Below are 22,125 nucleotides of genomic sequence, written 5' to 3'. Positions count from 1 at the left end.
ATTAGCACATCAATTTGTTGAGTGGATTGTTTCGCTAGTTTTGCGTTAAATGCTTTGCATATAAAAAGTAAATAACAGTTTCTTCTTAGCTTGCGATTTTCTACACATACCGGCCACTGAATTAGAAACCTTTATGCAGATTTAAGTAAACGCCACGCCACTTAGTGAGCGTGTATGCAAAATACTTCGTCACGTATTCTAGTTAAGAATGCTGCTATTCAGTAATTGTCGATGCTGTTGATCACAAAGGGGAAAACAGAGAATCTTACGGACAAACAGAACTTCTTGTGTGCAACAATTGACAACAGTTTTTCCGACCCACACCTCACCCAATTATGCGCAGGAAATTGAAGAGGATTGGCAGTCACATTCCCATACGGAATGCACTAATTTCTGCGCAGGTCCTAATTCAGTGGCTGGTGAGGACTGCGAGATTCTTCATTCTACAACTAGATGGCACCACGGATTCGAATCGCCCACAAAAATTAGTAATTTCACAGGGAAAGGAATGTAAAAATTCATGATTTTTTTCAAGGTGCATTTTGCTTTTTTTACATATTTTCAAACTATGATAGAAAGGTTTAAAATTTTCCCATTAAAAACTTCTTTACTTTAGAATGCAATCAATTTTTTCCGCTGTGCGCCCTCCCTCAAAATCCTTTACTTCTTTATATGCCTGTTATCGACATACTACGCCTTGTACTTCCAGGAGGCGGAAACTTTGCATTATTGGCTTTGGGAGTTAACAAATTGTGTGTGTTGCACTTCGCGCTGCAGATATTTTTATATTTTATATTTCGAATTTCTATATGCACATATTCATAAAACCAAACGGTAGAAGTGATCATTCATATAACAAAATGTGTAATTTTTAAAAAAGAATATATGAGGGTATAATGGAAGTGAAATTCAAGGTTATAGTATGTGCACCATACGCTTTTAGTATTAAACTAATTAAAATCACTATATGTCGCACGCACACACACACACACACATACACACACAAATCGTAACCAACCAAAGCTTCCAATGTTACAATAGTATTCGCTATTTTCTGAAGTGACGTACGTATAAAACCTTCCGCAAGACTTATAGAAGATAAATAAACATTTTTTTAGGCTACATTCAAATATAGGTTCGAGGCTATTTTGAGATTTTATATTATTTAAAACCCCTGTTAACCCCTGTTAAATCGATTTTTTTTAATGAATGCTTATTAGATTGGTGTATTTTTAGTAAGTTATTGTGATTTTTAATAGCTTTGTTGTCCTTAGCGCATTTATTATTATTATTAAGAGAGACCTGCATGATGTCAGGGAACTCATCGAGGGAGGCCACATACTACACACACCAGCTATCATACTTATTCTTGAATTCGTTCACGCTGCTTGCACACACAACATCGAATGGCAATCTAATCCTTTTCCTTTGTAAATCTATACTGTTCATTGCAAAATACTGTTTCAATATCAACTCATTTCTGGATGAGAGCTTTTGCCAACTTTTCCAAAATGTGCAGAATCTCCTCTAGTCAAAGGCAAGCTCATTTCAGCTGAACACACTTTCAACATCCTTCATGATATCCCATTAGTCTCTGTTATCGAATTCTTATTCAATTTATTCAGCAGCTCTAGTACATTCTCCTGAGTATTTTTTTTTTTTTTCATTCAGTGAGAGAGAGGCTTCAGCTCAATGTTGCATACACCAGGTTGATATCTCTTAGCAAAATATGCTCTCGTTAGTTAAAGAATATCTCTACATCTGTCATCTGCATTCGGTCGAATCATTCTTTCATATTCATTTTTCTTTTCTTTTTTTTTTTCACGCAGCATTTTGGGTTGTATTTAGCTATCGGAAACTGTTTCTTTTCATACTTAGACTTAGCATTCAGTATACAATACTTGTATCTCTACTGGCCTGAGGCTTATAATTTTGATAGCAGAATCATTTTATGCATGTTATTCTTTCTATATCTTATTTTCCTTAAGATTTCTGCTAATATTGCTTAATAAGAGTGTCATCCATTTCACTCCTACTCTCTTATTCTTCGAACTCTTTGGACACATTTATCTGATGCATTTAAAATTATTTAAATATTTTTAAATGCATCAGATAAATTCACTGTCCCTCCAATCTCGCAATCAATACTATGGGACAGAAGCCAACACACTGAGCTAGTCATAATTTCGTTCTTTGTATTCATCATGTAACCAATGGAACAATTATATACTTAGCCACTTCCCAGGTCAATACAGCATGATCACTATCACTAACCGGAGACAAAGTCGCTACGTCTGTAACTGAAACCCCCTTGAACAAATAAACTGATCCATTACACCTCGATCTCGAGTTCCATGCTGCTTGAGGAAGTTTTCTCGCAACAACTTAAAAAATTCAGATTCATTCCTCTTATGAGATTTGGTCGTTACCCAATAATGTTAAATTGGTTAAACTATTTGAAAGTAGAAAATCAATACCATCCAACATCAAAAGTCTAATATACAATTTCCTATATGAAGCAATAATCTGTTATGGACTGATGTATTGGGAATAGCGCCTGAAAGCAAAATATAAACCGGATAACATGACAAAAAGTGCTTTGTGCTAATGGCAAATTACAAATTCAACAACCCTCCACAGCCAGTAGAAGGCAGTCCAATAATAGATCATTCTAAATATTCGTTCTTTACCACATTACATGATAATACAATGTAACGTGCTACTACAAAAAAGAATACCGAGAAACACGAAAATCAATTTACTTCTTTCGTCCACACACACACACAGGGCAATACATTTCCAGTGGGTGCCATAACACCTATTCTTAAGTAGCAAAAAATCGCTATGTACCCTCTATTCTAAATGCACTTCCACTAAACCAGAGTGATCTCACCCTACAAAGCCTCTAAGAATGCGCTGTGGATTTTGATATACAGAAATTAAAAATATGATTAAGTAATAATAATTCGTCGTTTAACTACTACGATATCTTCTAAAAAAGCTAACCAAGTACCTTCTAGGATACCACTGAGATACTGTGCGTGTGTGCGTGTGTGTGTGTGTGTACACAATATTAAAGCAACTGATATAACCACAAGGAAGAGCATACTAGTGGCAGAGTTATGAAGGTAACTTATATTCTTGTACCGTCGTATGTTGTTTTTGTCGTTATATCTGTTGCTTTAATATCATTTTTGTTTTAGGTGTTTATCAGAAATTTCTAGCCCCCCCCTCCTATGTCTTAATTATGAGCGAAGTTCAGATGAGGCCCTGCATCCGCCTAGAACCGACTGACTGGTGAAAACATTTAATAGCCAGCTACCAAAAACAGATGTTTTTTTATATTCGAATGTGTTTCGAAATCATTTCCAGCTAGCATTAAGGAATTTTGTGCTGCTGCTGCTGCCATCTATGGTCATTCGCAGAAAAGAACGGCGATCGCGATCATTTCGACATTATTTATAAGATATGAAAGTGCAGCCTATATAACTTGTCATTCTACTTATATGCTACACAAACATTTAGAAGGGGGAATATTCTTAGAGAAGTAGCAATCGAAAAGAACACCAATAGATTATCAAATCATCGAATGTTGGTAGCAAATGCACCACAACTGTTTACAGTTGTTGAATACTCTAATCTAAGTCGAATCTTCTTTGTAAAAAAAAAAGTTTCGAGCATATGGTCGAAGCTTGTTTATAGTAGAAAGTAGAAAGGATTGTTCATTTGCATCGTTATGATATATATACAACGCGTAAACTTGGAAAAATAAAAGTAACAGCCTCAAACTACCGTCATGTGTGCATAATATATACATATTCATATATATGTTAAGAACATATACAGAAATTGGATTCTGTGTAAAGTTTTAGATCGAATTCCTAATCCTTAAAAATTAAAAGACACTCCGAGGACGATTCGGATCTTAAAAACTGCCTAGTACTACGCAGATGAGAATAATTTTGAACTTCGAGTGTTTTGCAGGTAGGATGCGTTATCGCAAAAATCATTGGCCAGATTTTTAGTGTTAGTTCGTTGTTTGGTGTTGTGAGGGGTAGCACGATTAGCCACAATTTTTTAAAATAATAATGATAATATAATAATACACTGCCTGGTGTAGATAACGTGCGTTGTGACGTGGACAATGGAAACTAATGTTGTGTGTTTGTAGAGACTTTCGAAGTTTGTAACAAAAACAGTTTCAAGCGCCAGATTATCTTTCTATGCACAAAAACATGGGTTTCTTTCTGCACAGGAGACACTAGGACACCTATGAAGGTGAAAAATCAACCGAGAAGGCTAACTACTTTTTTTTAGTAGTGTATAAAAATGGCAATACGTGTCTGCATTTGTCTTCATTCAGAAGCAAAACGCTGTTGATGGAAAGTTAAACTTTCCATCAACAGCGTTTCTATGATAGAAAGATAAACTATGACATAAAAACATCGGCATATCAGATACTAGAGAACTTTACCTTTATTATGACAATTTTGTTTTTCTTTTTTATGTAACTCCCACCTGTGAAAGGCTGAAAATCTGTGATGCATTAGTATAGTGAATGGATGCAGAATGTTTTTTTTTTAATTTTATTTATTTTGTTTATAAACTAAGTTGATCCTTTATAATATGTGATTCATGAAATGCAAACTAGTTTCATGTTCTGATTTCTCGAATGTAAATTTTAACCAAAATTTAATAAATAAAAATCTGCCTCTCACTCGCTATTTGTATAGACACCTATCATGTATTTTAAAATATCTCTAATTTCCCCATTACTATGGCTCATATTTATCTTCTTGTTTTGATAGTCAATATTTTTTATCCTATATAAATGAACTTTCGATTTCTCGCTATATTCGTTGATAATTTCATTGAAACTATAAGACTCTCTTTAGATATGTTCATTTTATAGGGTCTAATTTCGGACATCTTATGATCGTTCTTAAAAATCTAATTTCTTCCTTAATTTGATTTTGATTTTTGAAAACGTTTTCATGCTAATTATGTATAAAGACTGTCTATGTTGTTCATAGTCTTTTAACCTTCAATGTTTAGTGTTTTTTCTTTTATAATGTCACCTGAAGAAAGCTGTTACAGGCCGAAACTAGTAGTGTGTTTATATTAAAACCTTTTTACTTAAATCTCGGTTCTAGTCATTTAATTCTTCATAAAACTATATACTCAACAATTAGATCTGAACTACATGCCTGTCTTACTCCTTGGTTAACCCCTATTACTTCCATAAATTTAACAGAACTGTATTTTTGTATTTCCATATAAAGTTTGTAGACGTTTCACTAAAAGCATTGAATATTCTTCTTATTACATCATATTCGATACTTTTTCTGTTCACAATGTCAATGTATACTTTATAACAATTATTCAGTATGCTTATTTGACTAATTATTATTATTAAGAGAGACCTCCAGGGAGTCAAGGACTCATCGAGGGAGGCCACATACTACACACACCAGCTACTTTACTTATTCTTGAATTCATTCACACTGCTTACTCACACAACATCGAATGGCAATCCATTCCAAAAACGCACCACCCTACCAAAGAAAATTCTAGATCTCACCTCCTTCTTGGCGGCATTCATTCTCAGCTTCCAAGGATGCCCTCTCGTCCTTTCCCCACCCTCCATAAAATGAAAAATTCCATCAACTGAAATCCTGTATGATCCTTTCAGGAATTTATGTCTCAATCATATCACCCCTCTTTCTCCTCTTTGCTAGTGTCTTCACTCTACAAATTCTGAATCTTTATTATTATTATTATTATTATTACGGGGCGCCTCCAGGGAGTCCAAAGACCCACCGAGGTAAAACACCTACTCTCCTTCTCCTCCACTCAATCCACCAACTGCAGCGAACCACAGCTGCTATCATCATCTACACCAACGTCTATCATCATTTACTGCCCACCACCACCACCACTTGTATTTTCACAGATAATCACAAACATCCATGCCTATCGAAACCACGGCCGTTGGTTGGACAGCGCTCCGCTAACCACTCGGCCAACCAGGTCCGTAGCATTCTTCTTGTCGGCATTTATTCTCAGCTTCAAAGGATTTGCTCTTGTCCTTTCCCCACCATCCATAACATAGAAAATTCGGTCAACTAAAATCCAGAATAACCCTTTCAGAAGTGCGTAAGTCTTAGTAATCAGTATTCCACAATCCTGTTATGATTTTTGACACTCTCATTTGCATTTTATCCATTTAATCGGAATCACAACAGAAACCAAGAGATCAGACCTGCTCACAAAGGTCCAAATGAGAACCAAGACCTTATAAAGAGGCAAAATGACATCCTTATCTTACATGTGAAAGTTCGTTTCAGCATTGCAATTATCTTCTGAGTTGTATTTGCAATCTTTGCTACCTGAACTTCAAGTTCATGTCTACTAATACTCCAAGCTCTTAGCCTGATCATTTTCTTCTAGAAAAAAACCACCAATATAACGCGACATTGGATATCTACTCAGGTCAAATGCAGGAATTTATATTTACTGACATTGAACTGACATCCAATTTCCGATGCCCGCAATTTCAACCTATTCAAATCATTCTGTAAATCAATCGCATTCCTGTTTACCCTACCTATATTTGTCATATGAAAATAGCTGTATGTCGCATGGCAAATCCTTCTGAATGCCATGAATATACAAATTGAATAACAGTGTAGCCAGCACTGATCCTTGTGGTATACCATAGGTTACTTTGAATCTTGCAGACTTACATTCCCCACATGTACTTATTGTTATCTGACCATCGGCCATCCTCTTCTCCACACCAATATTTTATAATTCACTTGCATATTGTCCAACTTATGTAGTCTTCGATGCTGTATTCCGTTAAACTGCTTAGCAAAATCCAAAAGTATCATGGCGTATCCATTTCTCTTGTCTAGCTCAACGGTTATATTATTATAGAATGCAAGCAGTTTGCTAGAAAAAGACCTTCCCTTATTAAATTGAAGTTGTTCTTTGCAGAGTAGACATTTTCTGCCAAACCATTTCTGAATGCGAGCCCAGACCCATTTTTTCAAACTCGTTATCACAATTCCTGAGATACTAATTGCGATAATTGGTCTTTGCACACTCCTTGTGCAATGGAATTACCATACATTCTTTCCATTCCTGCAGAATCTTCCTTGTTCGGAGACTCATATTGAACAGCTGAACTGGCTATTCCTGGTCAAAGGAATAGCCAGTTCAGCTGAACACTCTTTCAGCACACGTGCAGATATCCCATCAGTCCCTATTTCCGAATTTCTATTCAGTTTTTGTAGCAGCTCTAATACCTCATCCTCATGAACCTCAGTTTCTTCCTGTAGTGAAGAGGTAACAGTGAGCTCAATGTTGGGTACACCAGTTTGATAGCTTTTAACAAAATAGGTAATCATTAACTGAACAACCACTTCTGCATCTGTAACCCTCATGCCATTAGGATTTAGAAGAGTTATTCTTTCATGTTCATTCTTTCTTTGGGGTTATCTCTAGCACACAGAGTCAGTTTCTTTTCATACTCAGACTTTGCTTTCCGTACAACAGTTGTGACTATTCTAGTCTGATGCTTATAACGTTCATAACGGACGTCATCCTTATGCAAACGGTATTCCTTCCACATCGTTCTTTTCTTACGAATCTCTTGCTTAATAAGATTACACATCTACTGTATTTGACTCCTACCCTAATTATTCTTCGAACTCTCAGGATACACTCTGATATTGCATCATTTAAGTATTTAAGTATCATTTAAGTATCGGTTGCTGGATGGATCCAGCAACCGATCCTATTCCACTGAACTCGGTATATTTCTCAGTTGGTCATAATTTCCTGCTTTGTAGCTCAGCATGTAACCTTTTCTGAATGGAACATTCATAAAATTAGTCACTTCCCAAGTGAGTACCGAATGATCACTGTCACCAATCGGAGGAAGAATAGTTACTTCTTTAACCGAAACCCTCTGACACTATAATCACATCTAACAATCTTCGATCTCGAGATTTTCTGTAACATGCTGCTTGTGGATGTTGTCTTGCAACAGCTCAAAAAATTCAGTTTCATTCTTCTCATGCGATTTTGTTGCTACCAATCTATGCTGCGATAATTAGAGTCCCCCATTACTCTTTTCACCCTCATCGTATTTATTTGGTGATGCACTTCTTCGTCACTAGCAAACGCACTTATATAAAAAAGCTACGTTCGCAACTATACATTAACGGCTACTGTCGCCTTCGAAGTAGTTCCCTTGGTCATTTATACACTGGTTTAGACGGTGTTCCCATTTTTGGAAACAGGCCTGGAACTCTTTTTCCAGAATACTCTTGAGTTCCGCTATCACATTATGCTGGATATCAGGGATGTCAGAAAATCTACGCCCTTTTAGCGCAGTCTTTAATTTCGGAAACAGTCAGAAATTAGCTAAGTCGGGTGAATAAGCAAGATGACCTAATTCGGTAATCGATTTTTTGGCCAAAAATCGATGAGCGCACTATGGCTTGGAGCATTGTCGTGATGGATGATCCACTTGTCAAACCACAATTCAGGTCTTTTTCTCCAAACAGAATCTCGTAATCTTTTCAGCACCTATAAATAGCATTGTTGGTTGACCGTTTGTCTCCCTGTTCAATCAATTCACAGTGGACTCCCCTTGTGATCAGAGAATCTCACTAGCATGGTCGTTTACATCTTCTCGCCCACCTTTGAATCTCTTATGCCAAGAGTTTTGTTCACTTGAGTTTTTCAGAGCATCCTCACCATATGTCACTTTCAACAGCTCCAACGTTTCAGTAGCAGTTTTGGCAATTTTCACGTAAATTTTGATCCAAATTTCGATCACATGTTTTTACGCCAAAGTTTACGTGCAGATCTCTATTGTTTTTTGCAATAGCAACTAACAAATGGCTCTATCAGCTTGAGGTTTACGCACGCATTAGTTAAAACATGTACAAAGATTACTCACGTGACTCCAACCAATCACGAACGAAATTACGCAGCCTATGGAATTAAATTGTCACACCTTGTGTTCGATCATGTTAGATTTCACCTCACACCAGATGATTTCGAACCCACTGCCACATAATTAAGTGTGTGTGTGTGTGCGCGCGCGCGCGCGCGCGCGCGTGTGTGTGTGTGTGTGTGTGTGTGTGTGTGTGTGTGTGTGTGTGTGTGTGTGTGTGTGTGTGTTTCTTAAAACTATTTCGTTATGTTTTCCATTACTGTGTTATTTATGCAAACTTAACGGTAAAAAAAAGTACAATTCAGTATATCTTTGGATTTGGTTTATTAAATTATCGTATAACGAAATATTTGGTTCAAAATGTGCACTTAACAGATTCTTAACAGAAAAAAATCAGGAAGAAGGAAAACCATAATATCCTTTAATTATTAATATCTATTTTTTATTTCATTTTATTTCATTTTCTTTTATTTTCTTTTATATTCAGAATATCTGCAGCATGCTGAGTGCTACATGAATAATTCCGCATTGCTGAACGAATGCAATAATAAATTAAATAACTGGAAGGCATCATATCAACAATCAAAAACACCGGTAGAAGAGAAACCCAAGTGCTGGTAAGTATTGAAAAATATTAATGTACAAATTATCTGAACACCAATATTTCTGTGGTTTACCAAATCTACGTTTAATTTTGGCATTGAGACGTATGATTTTGAACATAAAATAGGCATATCGAAATAAACAATATAACCCGACAATTTTCCTCAGTTGGAAGACATATCACCACAGGTTCAAGACCTCTATGGCAAAGGCAAAAAAATATTTAAAAGATGTCATAAAAACTTAAAACTAGTTCATATGAACAAAGTGACCGTAACAAAACCGTTCGGATCACTTTGTCCTGTTGCCGCCACGTTCTGTGGCATAACGCGTGTGATATCCCAGTTCTGCGATTGTTAGATTTTTGATGAGCGCAGACCAACCTTGATGTAGGATTATACTTTGATTTTTCTTACACTGTGTGGAGGATTCAGAGCATCTTTGGACTTCTTTAAATATTCTTATAAAATAGTTATGATCAATAATATACAGCATTTTTGTTTGTTTGCCAAACTTTTTAGTGACCTGTGTTTGTGGTGTGGAAGCTTAATTTTAATCTAATTATTTTCCTTTCTTTTCTTTTTTTTTTTTTTTTTTCCTTCAACATCTTGTGGCATTTGCTACGTAGGAGAGACGGAATGGTCTGAAGAAATACTCATGCCTGAACATGTAAATATCGTTGAAAAAAAAAAGTTTAGATTCATCAAAAATCTAACAACCTCGGAACAGCGATATGACGCGCGAGTAGTAGTATTGTAGTCACTTCTGACAAGATCAAGATAAGATAAGGAATCGTGGCGTGATTGGTTGTTGAGATGATGATGTCATTGTGTGTGTGTGTGACATCATGAGTTTGGAATGTTAGGAATTTTTCTGGGGAGGAGCGTCTGTGTGTTTGTGACGTCAAGGTTGTTTGTTTTGTTCGCGTATGGAATTATGGGTGATGATTAGAGATAAGGATTAGTTGTCGTGATTGGTTGTGCACTTCAGACAAGATTAAGATCAAGATACGATAAGGATATGTGACGTGGGTGTGTATTGTTATGAGATAGAGATACATGACGTAATTTGTTGTTGTCAATAAGTGACGTAATTTGTTGTTGTCAATAAGTGACGTAATTTGTTAGTTGTAAATAAGTAACGTTATTATTTTGAATGGAAAGGAAGATATATTAGTGGATAAGGAATTGTGTCGTGATTGGTGGGACACTTCTGACCAGATCAAGATCAAGATAAGATAAGGAATCATGACGTGAATGTTTGTTATTATCAGATGTAGATAAGTGACATAATTAGTTAGTTGTAAACAAGTGACGTAATTGTTAGTTGTAAATAAGTGACGTTATTATGTTGAATAAAAAAGGAAGATATTAGTGGATAAGGATTCGTGTTGTGATTGGTGGGATACTATGAACAAAATAGTGGTAGGGTGAATGGGGGAAGTGATGTCAGTGACGTCAAATTCTAATGATAATTTAAATTTTCTTACAGTCTTTCCAGAATGATTCTTCTTAATGCAAATAGATATTCCAAAATGGTTGAATTTTTATCAACACCACAACACACAAAAACGCAAGCTTGAAGGAACGAAATTTCTGTAATAACCTGAAAAGCTATTTGACTTTTGTTCCCTTAGATTTTCTGTCCGTTTGGTACACTGTTAATTCCTTCGCATTGGGTCATACTATGCTTTTATTCCCAAGGTGGTGAGTGTAAACTCAAACTGCCTTTTGCTGAATAATATATCCACCAGCGATCGATAATTGTTGTGTCCACTTGTGAACATTTCTGACTGGGGGGATTGGAATTCTCCTGGTCTTACTTGAGGGTTTGATAATACTTCCCACACGACAATCCAATCATCACCTTTTTCAGGACTCATATTCTCCCTTTGATATTTTGTGTGGTATTATCAGTTCGGGGAAGTACGACTGTTTTTCTAGTGTAAAATTCTTATCTTACTTTGTGTGGGAAAAGGTAAAATTTGTATTTGTGTTATCTGGAGAGTACAAACCTTTTTTCTATACCAAGCTTTAAGAGTTTGGTATAGAAAAAAAGTTAAATTATCTTTTGGGTTAAATTATCTGCAGTCTCTGTGTAAAACCACCAACAGAAAAAAAAACATTCATTTGTACTTTATTTAAAAGACATAATTACATTATTAGCTATCACATCTGTCTTTTTTTTTGTGATTGGTTAAAATAACTGCAGTCCCTCTCCGTAAAATTCTTATCTTACTTTGTGTGGGAAAGGTAAAATTTGTGTTTGTGTTATCTGGAGAGTACAAACCTTTTTTCTATACCAAACTTCTTACCAAACTTACTTCTATACCAAAAAAAACTGTTTTTTTTTGCTTCTAAGTTATCAACATCAGTTGGAGGTGACGAGACTAAAAGAAATCTGAAATTGGCGAGCTTGCTTATCTCCCCATGGATGAGCAGACATCTTCTGGAGGAGAGGGAGGGTGGGGGAGGTGTAGGCTGGGGGAGCCTTGCATGGAAGACAACTGTCAACCTCGTGAGTACCCTTTCATCTCCACCACATAATGCTATTTTTTTCCATCCGAACAATTTCGGACATCTGCAAATGGTGAGATCCTTCATTTCATTGGTTATCAGTTTGAAGTGACATCACTAAATGATATCCATAAATGGCAAGCTCGCTCATCTTCCCTTGGATGAATTCGAGCATGTTTATGGGGAATAAAATGTACCGCCATTGTCCCTGAATTATAGTATTTTATTGCCTTTCTGTTAAATTAACACTATGATTCTAAGGAATCAGTAAATGTTGAGTGGTTCCTCACAAATAGTCTATTTTATGATCAATAGAACTTATGCAATACTTCCATCTGCCACTCTTTTCGTCTTCATCGCGTGTTGTATTGGATTTACGTTGCCAGGTTTTGAAATCTTTGGAAAATATTAAGAGTGTAAACTAAATATTGTGAAATATTTTTAGGTAAGTACAAGTTTTCGAATTTTTTTTCTTTGTAAATAATATTTCAGCAAAATAAAATATGCATTTTTAAAACTTAAATGAACAAAGATGTATGTGTGTGCGTTGTTGTGTTTTCCACAGTGAAATTTTTACTCAGTTATTCAGTTTAGAATTTGATATTTAAATCCATAACTTTATACCTTAATGCAATTCTGTGTACTACTACTGTGAAATTAATGCCAGGAACATGGGAAACCTGATATCCTGTCATTAATTATTTAGAAACTTGCTTAATGCTACCTAATGACATTGTTTGAGTTATCTGTAAACATTTTGTTCACATACTCGAAAATCCGACCTGTTAGAATTTGGTGGTTTTACAGAGACAGCAGATAATTTAACCCAAAACATGACTTAAACTCTTAAAGTTTGGTATAGAAAAATGGTTTGTATTCCCCAGATAACACAAATACAAATTTTACCTTTTCCCACACAAAGTAAGATAAGAATTTTACAGAGAGGGACTGCAGATATTTTAACCCATCACAAAAAAAGACAGATGTGATAGCTAATAATGTAATTATGTCTTTTAAATAAAGTACAAATGAATTTTTTTTTCTGTTGGTGGTTTTACACAGAGACTGCAGATAATTTAACCCAAAAGATAATTTAACCTTTTTTCTATACCAAACTCTTAAAGTTTGGTATAGAAAAAAGGTTTGTACTCTCCAGATAACACAAATACAAATTTTACCTTTTCCCACACAAAGTAAGATAAGAATTTTACACTAGAAAAACAGTCGTACTTCCCGGAACTGATAATACCACACAAAATATCAAAGGGAGAATATGAGTCCTGAAAAAGGTGATGATTGGATTGTCGTGTGGGAAGTATTATCAAACCCTCAAGTAAGACCAGGAGAATTCCAATCCCCCCAGTCAGAAACGTTCACAAGTGGACACAACAATTATCGATCGCTGGCGGATGTATTAGTCAGCAAAAGACAGTTTGAGTTTACACTCACCACCTTGGGAATAAAAGCATAGTATGACCCAATGCGAAGGAATTAACGGTGTACCAAACGGACAGAAAATCTAAGGGAACAAAAGTCAAATAGCTTTTCAGGTTATTACAGAAATTTCGTTCTTTCAAGCTTGCGTTTTTGTGTTGTGGTGTGGATAAAAATTCAACTATTTTGGAATATCTATTTGCATTAAGAAGAATCATTCTGGAAAGACTGTAAGAAAATTTAAATTATCATTAGAATTTCTAGAGATACAAAAAGTTATTGTAAGGCTTTAAGTCTCCGTTTATTTTTAACTAACTTTTTAAAATGCCATTTTTTTCTCTTCACAGTAACTAAAAAAAACACCAATACCCAAACATTTGAAAACAAGATAAAGTAAATTCCAAAAAGAGGTTGTCATATGCCAATAATCTTTCTGTGATGTCACCTCCAACTGACAGTGATAACTTGGGATCAAAAAAAAATTGTGTTTGAGGGACACCAGCATATAATTAAATTATTCAGAAAAGCTTAATCACTGCCGCCATCACGACTCTACTCTAAGAATTCCCACCGTTTAAAAGGAAAGAAATACCCCAAAATGTATTGGAAAATTAGTACAACCATCTATAGACAACCAAAGACAAAACATGATGACAATGACGGATGTGTGTCACCCTGGGAAAATTCCAAGATATCTTATCTCAAAAACTCCGCCCACAATTCTATAGGCAAACCAAAACACAATGTGATATCACAGAGAGACATATGTTCCCCATAAATTTCCAAACACATATCGTCACGATTCTTTATCTCTACAAAATACATCCACAATATTTTATGCGAACCCAACACACCACATGATGTCCCTGACAGGAGGGGGGAGCCCAGCGAAATTCCAAATACATACTTATCTACAACTCATAACAATACACATCCAAGACACTTCATCGCTTCTCCCTATTTTGTTCATATTATCCCATCAGTGACGACATGAATCCTTATCCACTAATATCTTCCTTTTCCATTCAAAACAATAACATCACTTATTTACAACTAACAAATCACATCACTTATCTACATCTGATAATAACAAACATTCACGTCACGATTCCTTATCTTATCTTGATCTTGATCTGGTCAGAAGTGTCCCACCAATCACGACACGATTCCTTATACACTAATATATCTTCCTTTCCATTCAAAATAATAACGTCACTTATTTACAACTAACAAATTACGTCACTTATCTATATCTCATAACAACACACACCTATGTCAAGATTCCTTATCTTATCTTGATCTTGAGCTTGATCTTGTCAGAAGTGTACCACCAATCACGACACGAATCCTTATATCTAATCATCACCCATAATTCCATACGCGAACAAAACAAACAACGTGTCGTCACACACACACAGATGCTCCCTAGAAAAATTCCTAACATTCCAAACTCCTGACGTCACGCACATACACACAAAGACGTCATCGTCTCAACAATGAATCATGTCACGATTCCTATCTTGATCTTGATCTTGTCAGAAGTGACTACAATACTACTCATGCGTTATGCCACCAGGACATGATAACAACAGTTGGCCTTATTCCAACTCTTGCATATTATTATTACACATGCACCTTCGTGGAGTCCGTAGCCTCATCGCAGAAGTCCACTTAAAAAAAAAAACATTAAGCAACAATTATCAATACTTGTACAATATCTGTCGTATTTCGGACGAAACACACACACACACACACACATAGCTGACAACACTGGCAATTAATTCCACTCATTCACCACTCTCGAAGCAAAAAATCATGTCTCACTCTTACTCAGTTTTTATGAATAAACTTTTCTTTTTCCTCACAATTATTCAAATACTGAAACATTTAGTCCACATCAGTCCTATAAACTGCACTTAGCAACTTATATGTCTCTATCATATTCTCTTCCCCCCCACTTATTCTCTGATCAACCAGCTTCTATAATTCATAAATCTTCAACCTCTCCTCATACGGAGTATCCCACAGTCCTGCCACCATCTTAGTTAGTTCACACAACCGTATTTCTACAATCGTGACTTGCGTTTCCTGATATGCCTGACTGTACTATGTAGTGAAAATCCCATGTGCAGTTGATCATGTAGACACCTGGTTTTTTTATGTGGCGGGTGGGGAAATTTAGGAGGTTTTAGGAGACTAGAGATTCTATTGAAGGGTAAAATACGACATCTATATTTTATCGATATAGTATCCTTGATATTTCATCTGTGAATGACTGTGTATAAGGGAAAATCACGGCTCTTCTGAAGTCTTATATTTCATGCACATCTGAATGTCTTGGAAGTTGATGTAGGAAATAATTTAAAGGGAAATATTCAGTTGTCGCTGATGATGCAAAATTAAGTAGGGTAATAGTTAATCAGGTGATGTAGAGTAATTTGAATAGGCTATCAGTATGGGTAAAAGATAATCAGTTCCAGTTTATTGGAGATAGATGTAAAGTTATACATTTTGGGATAAATAGATTATACGCTGTGTACTATATTGGGATCTGTACTCTAAGCATTGATGACGATAAGAATTTGGGTTGGTACTACTACCCACCCAAATGTTGACAGACAGTTGAAGTTGAAGATTTCAGCATATTATTAATGTTACAAAGGATTACTTGGCTATAGAATACACTTAAAAAGCAGCGATAAGGGAGTTATCATCATTTTGTTCTTCTTCCCTTCACGTTAGGCCTAGTGGCCTGTTACGGGACTATCCTTCAGCCTTCTAAGCCGTATCCATCCCGAGGATAAGGTGGCTAGCCCTATGCGTCATATATCTATAGATGCGCGTGTTCACGGAACCGGTTTGCTTGCGGGAGGAAAAACCCAGATAAACTAGGGAGAAAAACCCTGCAGTCCACGCCCAAGACCGACTAACTTGGCTATGTCTGAGAAAGATCCTTAAGCCCCTCACGTCAGCGACGGTAATCGAACCCAGGACACACCTTTCCCCGGCATATGGTTGCGAAGCGCAAAGCCACTCGGCTAACCGCGCAGACAGGTTGAAAAATTTGGTTGATAGATGAAGAAGAAGGAATATGATGGAAACATTGAAGTTATTTAAAGGGTTTTATGAGCATTAATTCAGGAGAAATATTTCAACACGTGGCCAGAGGGACAGAATAAGTGGTCATCCCTGGAAGTTGGGTAACACAGTAGTTAGCAAGGGTATGAGGACTAAATTTTTCACTCGGAGTGTAGTAAATGAATGGAATCCGAGCCAATAATCTAGTTCTGATACCATTGTTTGCCAAAAGAGTATATTAGGGATTCAGGGAGAATTATGATAGATATCGTGTGGATAGTTTAGGTTTCCCACGATAGGACTTCAGGCTCCACGAGAGATAATAATAATCTTAAGTATATAGAAATAGTGAATACCAGATCCATCATTATTTCAAAGTCGAATGTTTCTAGCAACTATGAAAGTTTCATAAATTTGACTTGAGAGCTTACTAGAATACAACCTTGGCAACGAATTTGCCTTAGCTTGCTTGCTCTACTTACGACCGGCCCAAGCGTCCGTATATTCGCATTTTATTAGTGCATTTGATAAAGGTTTCACTGGCCTGACAGCTGATTAGAACTAGTTGGCTTTCTTCTGAGAACAGACAGAAACCTTAAGAGAGCAAAAATTCTCATTCTGTACTAAAGAAATCCAATGTTACAAAACTGTATTTTTCTCTCAGGACAAATTTACGAAACTCATAGTTTCTACAAATATTCGGCTTTGAAATAATGTTGGATCTTTACTATCCACTGTTTCTATATAATTTACATCGTCGAAATAAAGCATAGGGCCCCTTCCTTCAATAGTAATAATAATAATAATACTTTTTTTTTTTATTATGTCTCAGTATAAGTTACATACAATAATAATATTTACAGTATTTACAATAAGGATTATACAGAATTTTTTTTTTTTTATGTCTCAGATGAATTGCATACATAGTTGCTGTAGTAATTATATGTATATAATATTTATAACGCATTACAAGTGTGTATAGCAGATACTTGCAAGTTAGTAATTTTTTCCTCGAAGCTTAGCAGAGCTTATCTGAGGAAGATAATAGATGACAGAGGGTGGTGGTTTCATGGTTGTGTTCCTATACTGGTCACAAGCCAGGTGTTGATTTTACTGTTTGTTGGTACGTGCTTGAAAGACTTCGACTGCTATTACAGTTTAACTTTTTTTTTTTGTGAATATAGGGGTGGATTAAGACATGGTGTGTTTGTTTCTTTGTGTTCTTGTAGTGGTAGTTTTATGAGAGGGGGGGGTTGTCGTAGGTTTGTGTGTGTGTGGTGGGGGAGAGAGAAACAGGAATTGCTCTAATTTTCATTCTCGCTATAATATTTATATAGTGCCTGTTTCAGCTCTCTGTATGTTCCTAGGTTTCTGTTGTTGAACGGCAGTTTGTTTATCATGTCAGGTACGTAGAAGTTTCGGGTGGCTTTGCCGTGATGATTGTTGTACTTATATGTAGTTTGTTGACTGTGGTCTTGTTATTTGATATGTTGTTCTGGTTACTCTATATGTTGGGCTGTAGTAGTGTTTTAACATGACTGTGTAGTGGCGTAAGTGTTTCACCTTAAATATTTTGTATTTTGTCCATGCTTCCTGCATAAGAGTGGGTTGTTCAAAGAATATCAGTTTTATCATTTTATCTTGCAACCATTGTAGCCTGTTAAGTCTGTAGTCTGCGCAGAATGCGTATGATGTGATTGCATATCTTAAAATGTTTTCACATAATGCCTTATAGATTAGTATTTTTATGTGGGTTGGGGCAATGTCATTTAATCTGTATAGTTTGCTTGCTATTATCCTAAGCTTGGTATGTAGGTAGTTTGTATGGCTATTCCAACTTTGATCTGCATCGAAGTGAAGTCCAAGGTAGTGTGTTGTTTTCACCTGTGTGATGGTTGTGATTTTAGGTTCTGCACTTTGTGTATAGGAGGATGAATGTTTGATAGTGAGATATTTAGTTTCTATGGGCAGGGTTTGGGGGTTTTTGAATATCATTAGCTTTGTTTTTCCAGGGTTTATATATATGCCGTTTTCGGTTAACCAATTAGTGATTTGATTGATGTCGTGTTGCATATTTTTGTAGGCGATTTTTGCAGTGTTGTGAATGGATACTATGGCAGTGTCGTCTGCATACTGGAAGATTTTACTTTTTAGGGGGAGTTGGCTTATGTCGTGTGTGTATGTGTTAAATAGAATGGGAGATAGGACAGCTCCTTGCGGTACTCCACAGGTTACATGTACCTCTTGGCTGTGTGCTGATCCTATACGTGTGATGTGCTTTCTGTTTTTCGTGTATGCTTTAAACCACTGGAGTAGACGACCTCCAATTCCGATATGGGTAAGTTTCGTTAACAAGGTTTTATGTGTTAGTGTGTCAAATGCTTTTGTTAGGTCAATGAATACCACTAACGTTATTCTGTTTTTATCCAATGCAGCATTTATTAGATCTGTAAAATCTTCCAGGAGTGTTGCTGTTCCTTTATTTTTTTGAAAGCCATATTGTGTTTTGGGTATGATTTGAAATTTTTCAACGTATATGGAGAGTTTCTGGTGTACAATGCGCTCCATGATTTGGTTGATTACAGGCAGCGTGGCGATAGGTCTGTAATTACTTATTATGTTTCTTTTTCCCTGTTTGTGTATGGGTGTGATTAATGCAGTCTTCAGTGTTTCAGGTATGTGTCCCGTTTCGAAGATTTTATTTAACAGTTTTTGTATAACTGGAAGTAGGTCGGTTGAGTGTTTCTTGATGTCTTTTGGTCTGATTCCGTCTATCCCCGGTCCTTTGTTAGGATTAATTTGTTGAATTGCCAGTGATAGTTCTTCTTTTGTTACTGTGGGGAACCACATCGACTGGGTTGCTCGTGGACCTAGTGGAGAATGTTCGTATGTGTGAGGAAAGGTTGTTTCTTGTAGCTTTTGGACAGAGTTCACGAAGTGCTGATTAAAGTTGTTTGCCAACTGTTTGAGGGATTTGGGGTCGCAGGCAAAGCTGTGTTTTATTGTTTCTGTGGCAGTGGTTCTGTGTATATTGTCCAGCATTTGATTAATCAGGTGACAGGTTTCCTTTATGTCGTTCTGTGCTGTTGTTAATTTGTTGCTGTAATAGTTTCTTTTTGCCGTTCGAATCTGGGTTGTTAGGAGATTCCGTTTTCTTTTGTATTCAGCTTTTAAAGCGATATTGTTCGGTGACTTCTTAAGTTGTTTCCATTGGGCATCTTTTCTTTGTATGTCTGTTAGTATGTTGTCTGTTATCCATGGATTTTGTTTCGTTTGGGGGCGTATTTTTATTTTTGTTAATGCTTTGTTGTATATTTTGTTAAATGCAAGTTTATTATATACAGCTTCAGCAGAGTCTAAAGATGCTATCTGCATCCAGTCTGTTTTTCTGATTTCATCGTTCACTATTGCTTCGTTTACAATGCTATGATACTGTTTTGTAGTCTCAGTGATTTTTATGGGTTCTGGTTCAGTGTGTAACTGCAATGCTGTGAAATAATGGTCTGCTAGTTTGCATGTTATGACGGCTACTGTGTGGCTGTTTGGAGGGGCCCTTATATTTATATGATCAATGCAGGTTGAGGTTGTTGTGTTTCCGACTATCTCTTCTCGTGTATACGACTGTATGCATGCGGTTATGTTATATGCCGATAATAGGTCTAGGTATTGTTCTGTGTTGTTATTTATGTTCTTAATGTTTATATTAATGTCTCCTATTATTATCAAGTATTTTGAGGTGCCTACTTTCGTGGCTGAAAGCCATCTGTTTAGTTCTTCTAGGAATTTTGTGGTGCTTAAGTTGGGTGGTCTGTATTTTGCGTTTAATATCAGGGAGTTTTCTTGTTTGATGTTTTTAATTTCGATGCATATATTTTCTGCGTATTCTAATTTATAGTTTATTTCTGCTACTTCTAGTTTATGTTTGGTAAATATTATTTTACCACCGCCTCATTTTGTTTGTCTGCAGTGTTTGTGTTGTTGGAAGTGTGGCATTTGGTAGGAGGATGCCTCTTCGTTTGTCGTAGATACTTCAGTCAGTATTAAAATGTCTATTTCGTCTATATCTTCCTTCAGATAAGCTTGCAGGGTCAGCCAGTATTTTTGAATGCTTCTGATGTTGATGTGGAGAATAGATAGTCCTTTTTTGGGGATTGTCAGTTGTTTTCATTCTGATATTGATTTCAGAATGTGGCAATTATCATGTTCCGGGGTGATTACGTCTGCTTGATGGTGTGCATTCATGTTGGTTGGGGTGCTGGTCCTTCTTTACGAGTTGTCAATATTCCTTTCAATGTGACAGCCTGTTGAGGTCATCTACGGATTTTATTTCGATTGGTTTTGAGTCTTGTGTCTTTCTAAGGAATATTTTGCTATCTCTTATCCATATAAACTGGTAATTGTTTTCTGTTTTTACTTTCCTTGCTTTGTAGAATATTTTCTGATAGTGTGGAGTAAGGTATTCAGACAAGTATATTGGGGTGTTGTCGTGGTCTCCTTTCAGATCCTTTACTACTGGATTTTTAATCTTGCTAGCTTTTATAAGTGTAGTTTTTGTTAGGCTGTTGGTGAGTCGCACTACGACGGGAGAAGGACGGGTATTATTTTCTCTTTTCCTTTTTTGTGGTAACCGATGCACTGACTGGATGTCTCTTGGTTCAATGGGGGAGCCGATTTTTTGGCTTAGTTGTATTACAGTGTCTCTTAGAGGTTCCGTAGCTATTTCTGGGAGACCATTTATGAGGAGGTCATTTTTGTGCTGCTGTTGGTTTGAGAGCTCGTACTGTTGCTTTAGAGAGTTTAGTTCTTGCCGTAGGTCCGTTGTCTCTTTAATTAAATTATGCTGTCTTTCAGTTAGCTCTTTGCTGCAGTTTTTAATTTCTCTAACGGTCTGTAACATATCTTCTATCGAGTTATTATTAAATTTAATAAATGCCTCGTATTGGTTAAATTTTTCTGTAATTTGTACGGTATGTTTTTTAAATAGTTCTCCAACAAAATCGATTAAACAGTCTTTTAGGTTTTGTAATCTATTTTCAAGTAATGCATTTAAAGATGGCTCACCTGGATTTCTGTTGTTGTTTTCTTTGTTTTTAATTCCCTCTGTTGTTGATAGCTGTTTACTGCCTGTGGTTGTTTTCTGCGTTGGCTGTTATCCGCCTGCGGTCGAAGGCGACGTTCCTTTGTTATCTCTGCAATGGGGACACTTCCACTCGTCACGATTCTTGTTTGATTTTCGCTGCCAGGTAGTCTCGGACAATCCTGAACATAAAAAATGCATGTTTCTTTGGCAGTTCCTACATGTTACGTGGTTTTCTTCGCCCGTTAGGTCTTCTTGGCATTTGTAGCACTTCATACTTCTTGTTTGACGATCTTGCTGTATTTTCTAATATGGCGTCCTCCTTTGTTCTCTTCTCGCGTAGTTGACCAACGTATACTTCGAACTTTGAATACTTATATTTTACTTATTACTTAACAGATACTTACAGTTTTTACATCTATATGTTCGTCTTGAAGAACGGAGTT

The 22,125-nt window shown here is 36.3% G+C and overlaps 1 protein-coding gene across 1 annotated transcript in view; it reads left to right on the top strand.

Moving 5' to 3' along the window:
* LOC150106242 (uncharacterized) overlaps window positions 1–22,125 on the top strand; it is a 54,291-nt gene that overhangs the window by 6,852 nt on the left and 25,314 nt on the right. Inside the window, exon 4 of the mRNA XM_090392262.1 lies at window positions 9,459–9,588. Within this exon, the coding sequence (XP_090248388.1) occupies window positions 9,459–9,588 (130 nt within the window). The remainder of the gene's footprint in view (window positions 1–9,458; window positions 9,589–22,125) is intronic.

The sequence above is a fragment of the Typopeltis vanoorti genome, chromosome 5 (genome assembly GCF_054136105.1).
Source record: "Typopeltis vanoorti isolate ZY-2024b chromosome 5, IOZ_Tvanoo_1.0, whole genome shotgun sequence".
Lineage (NCBI taxonomy): Eukaryota > Metazoa > Arthropoda > Arachnida > Uropygi > Thelyphonidae > Typopeltis > Typopeltis vanoorti.
The sequence above is the reverse complement of the archived record's forward strand: the minus strand, read 5'-3'. Positions and strand labels throughout refer to the sequence as shown.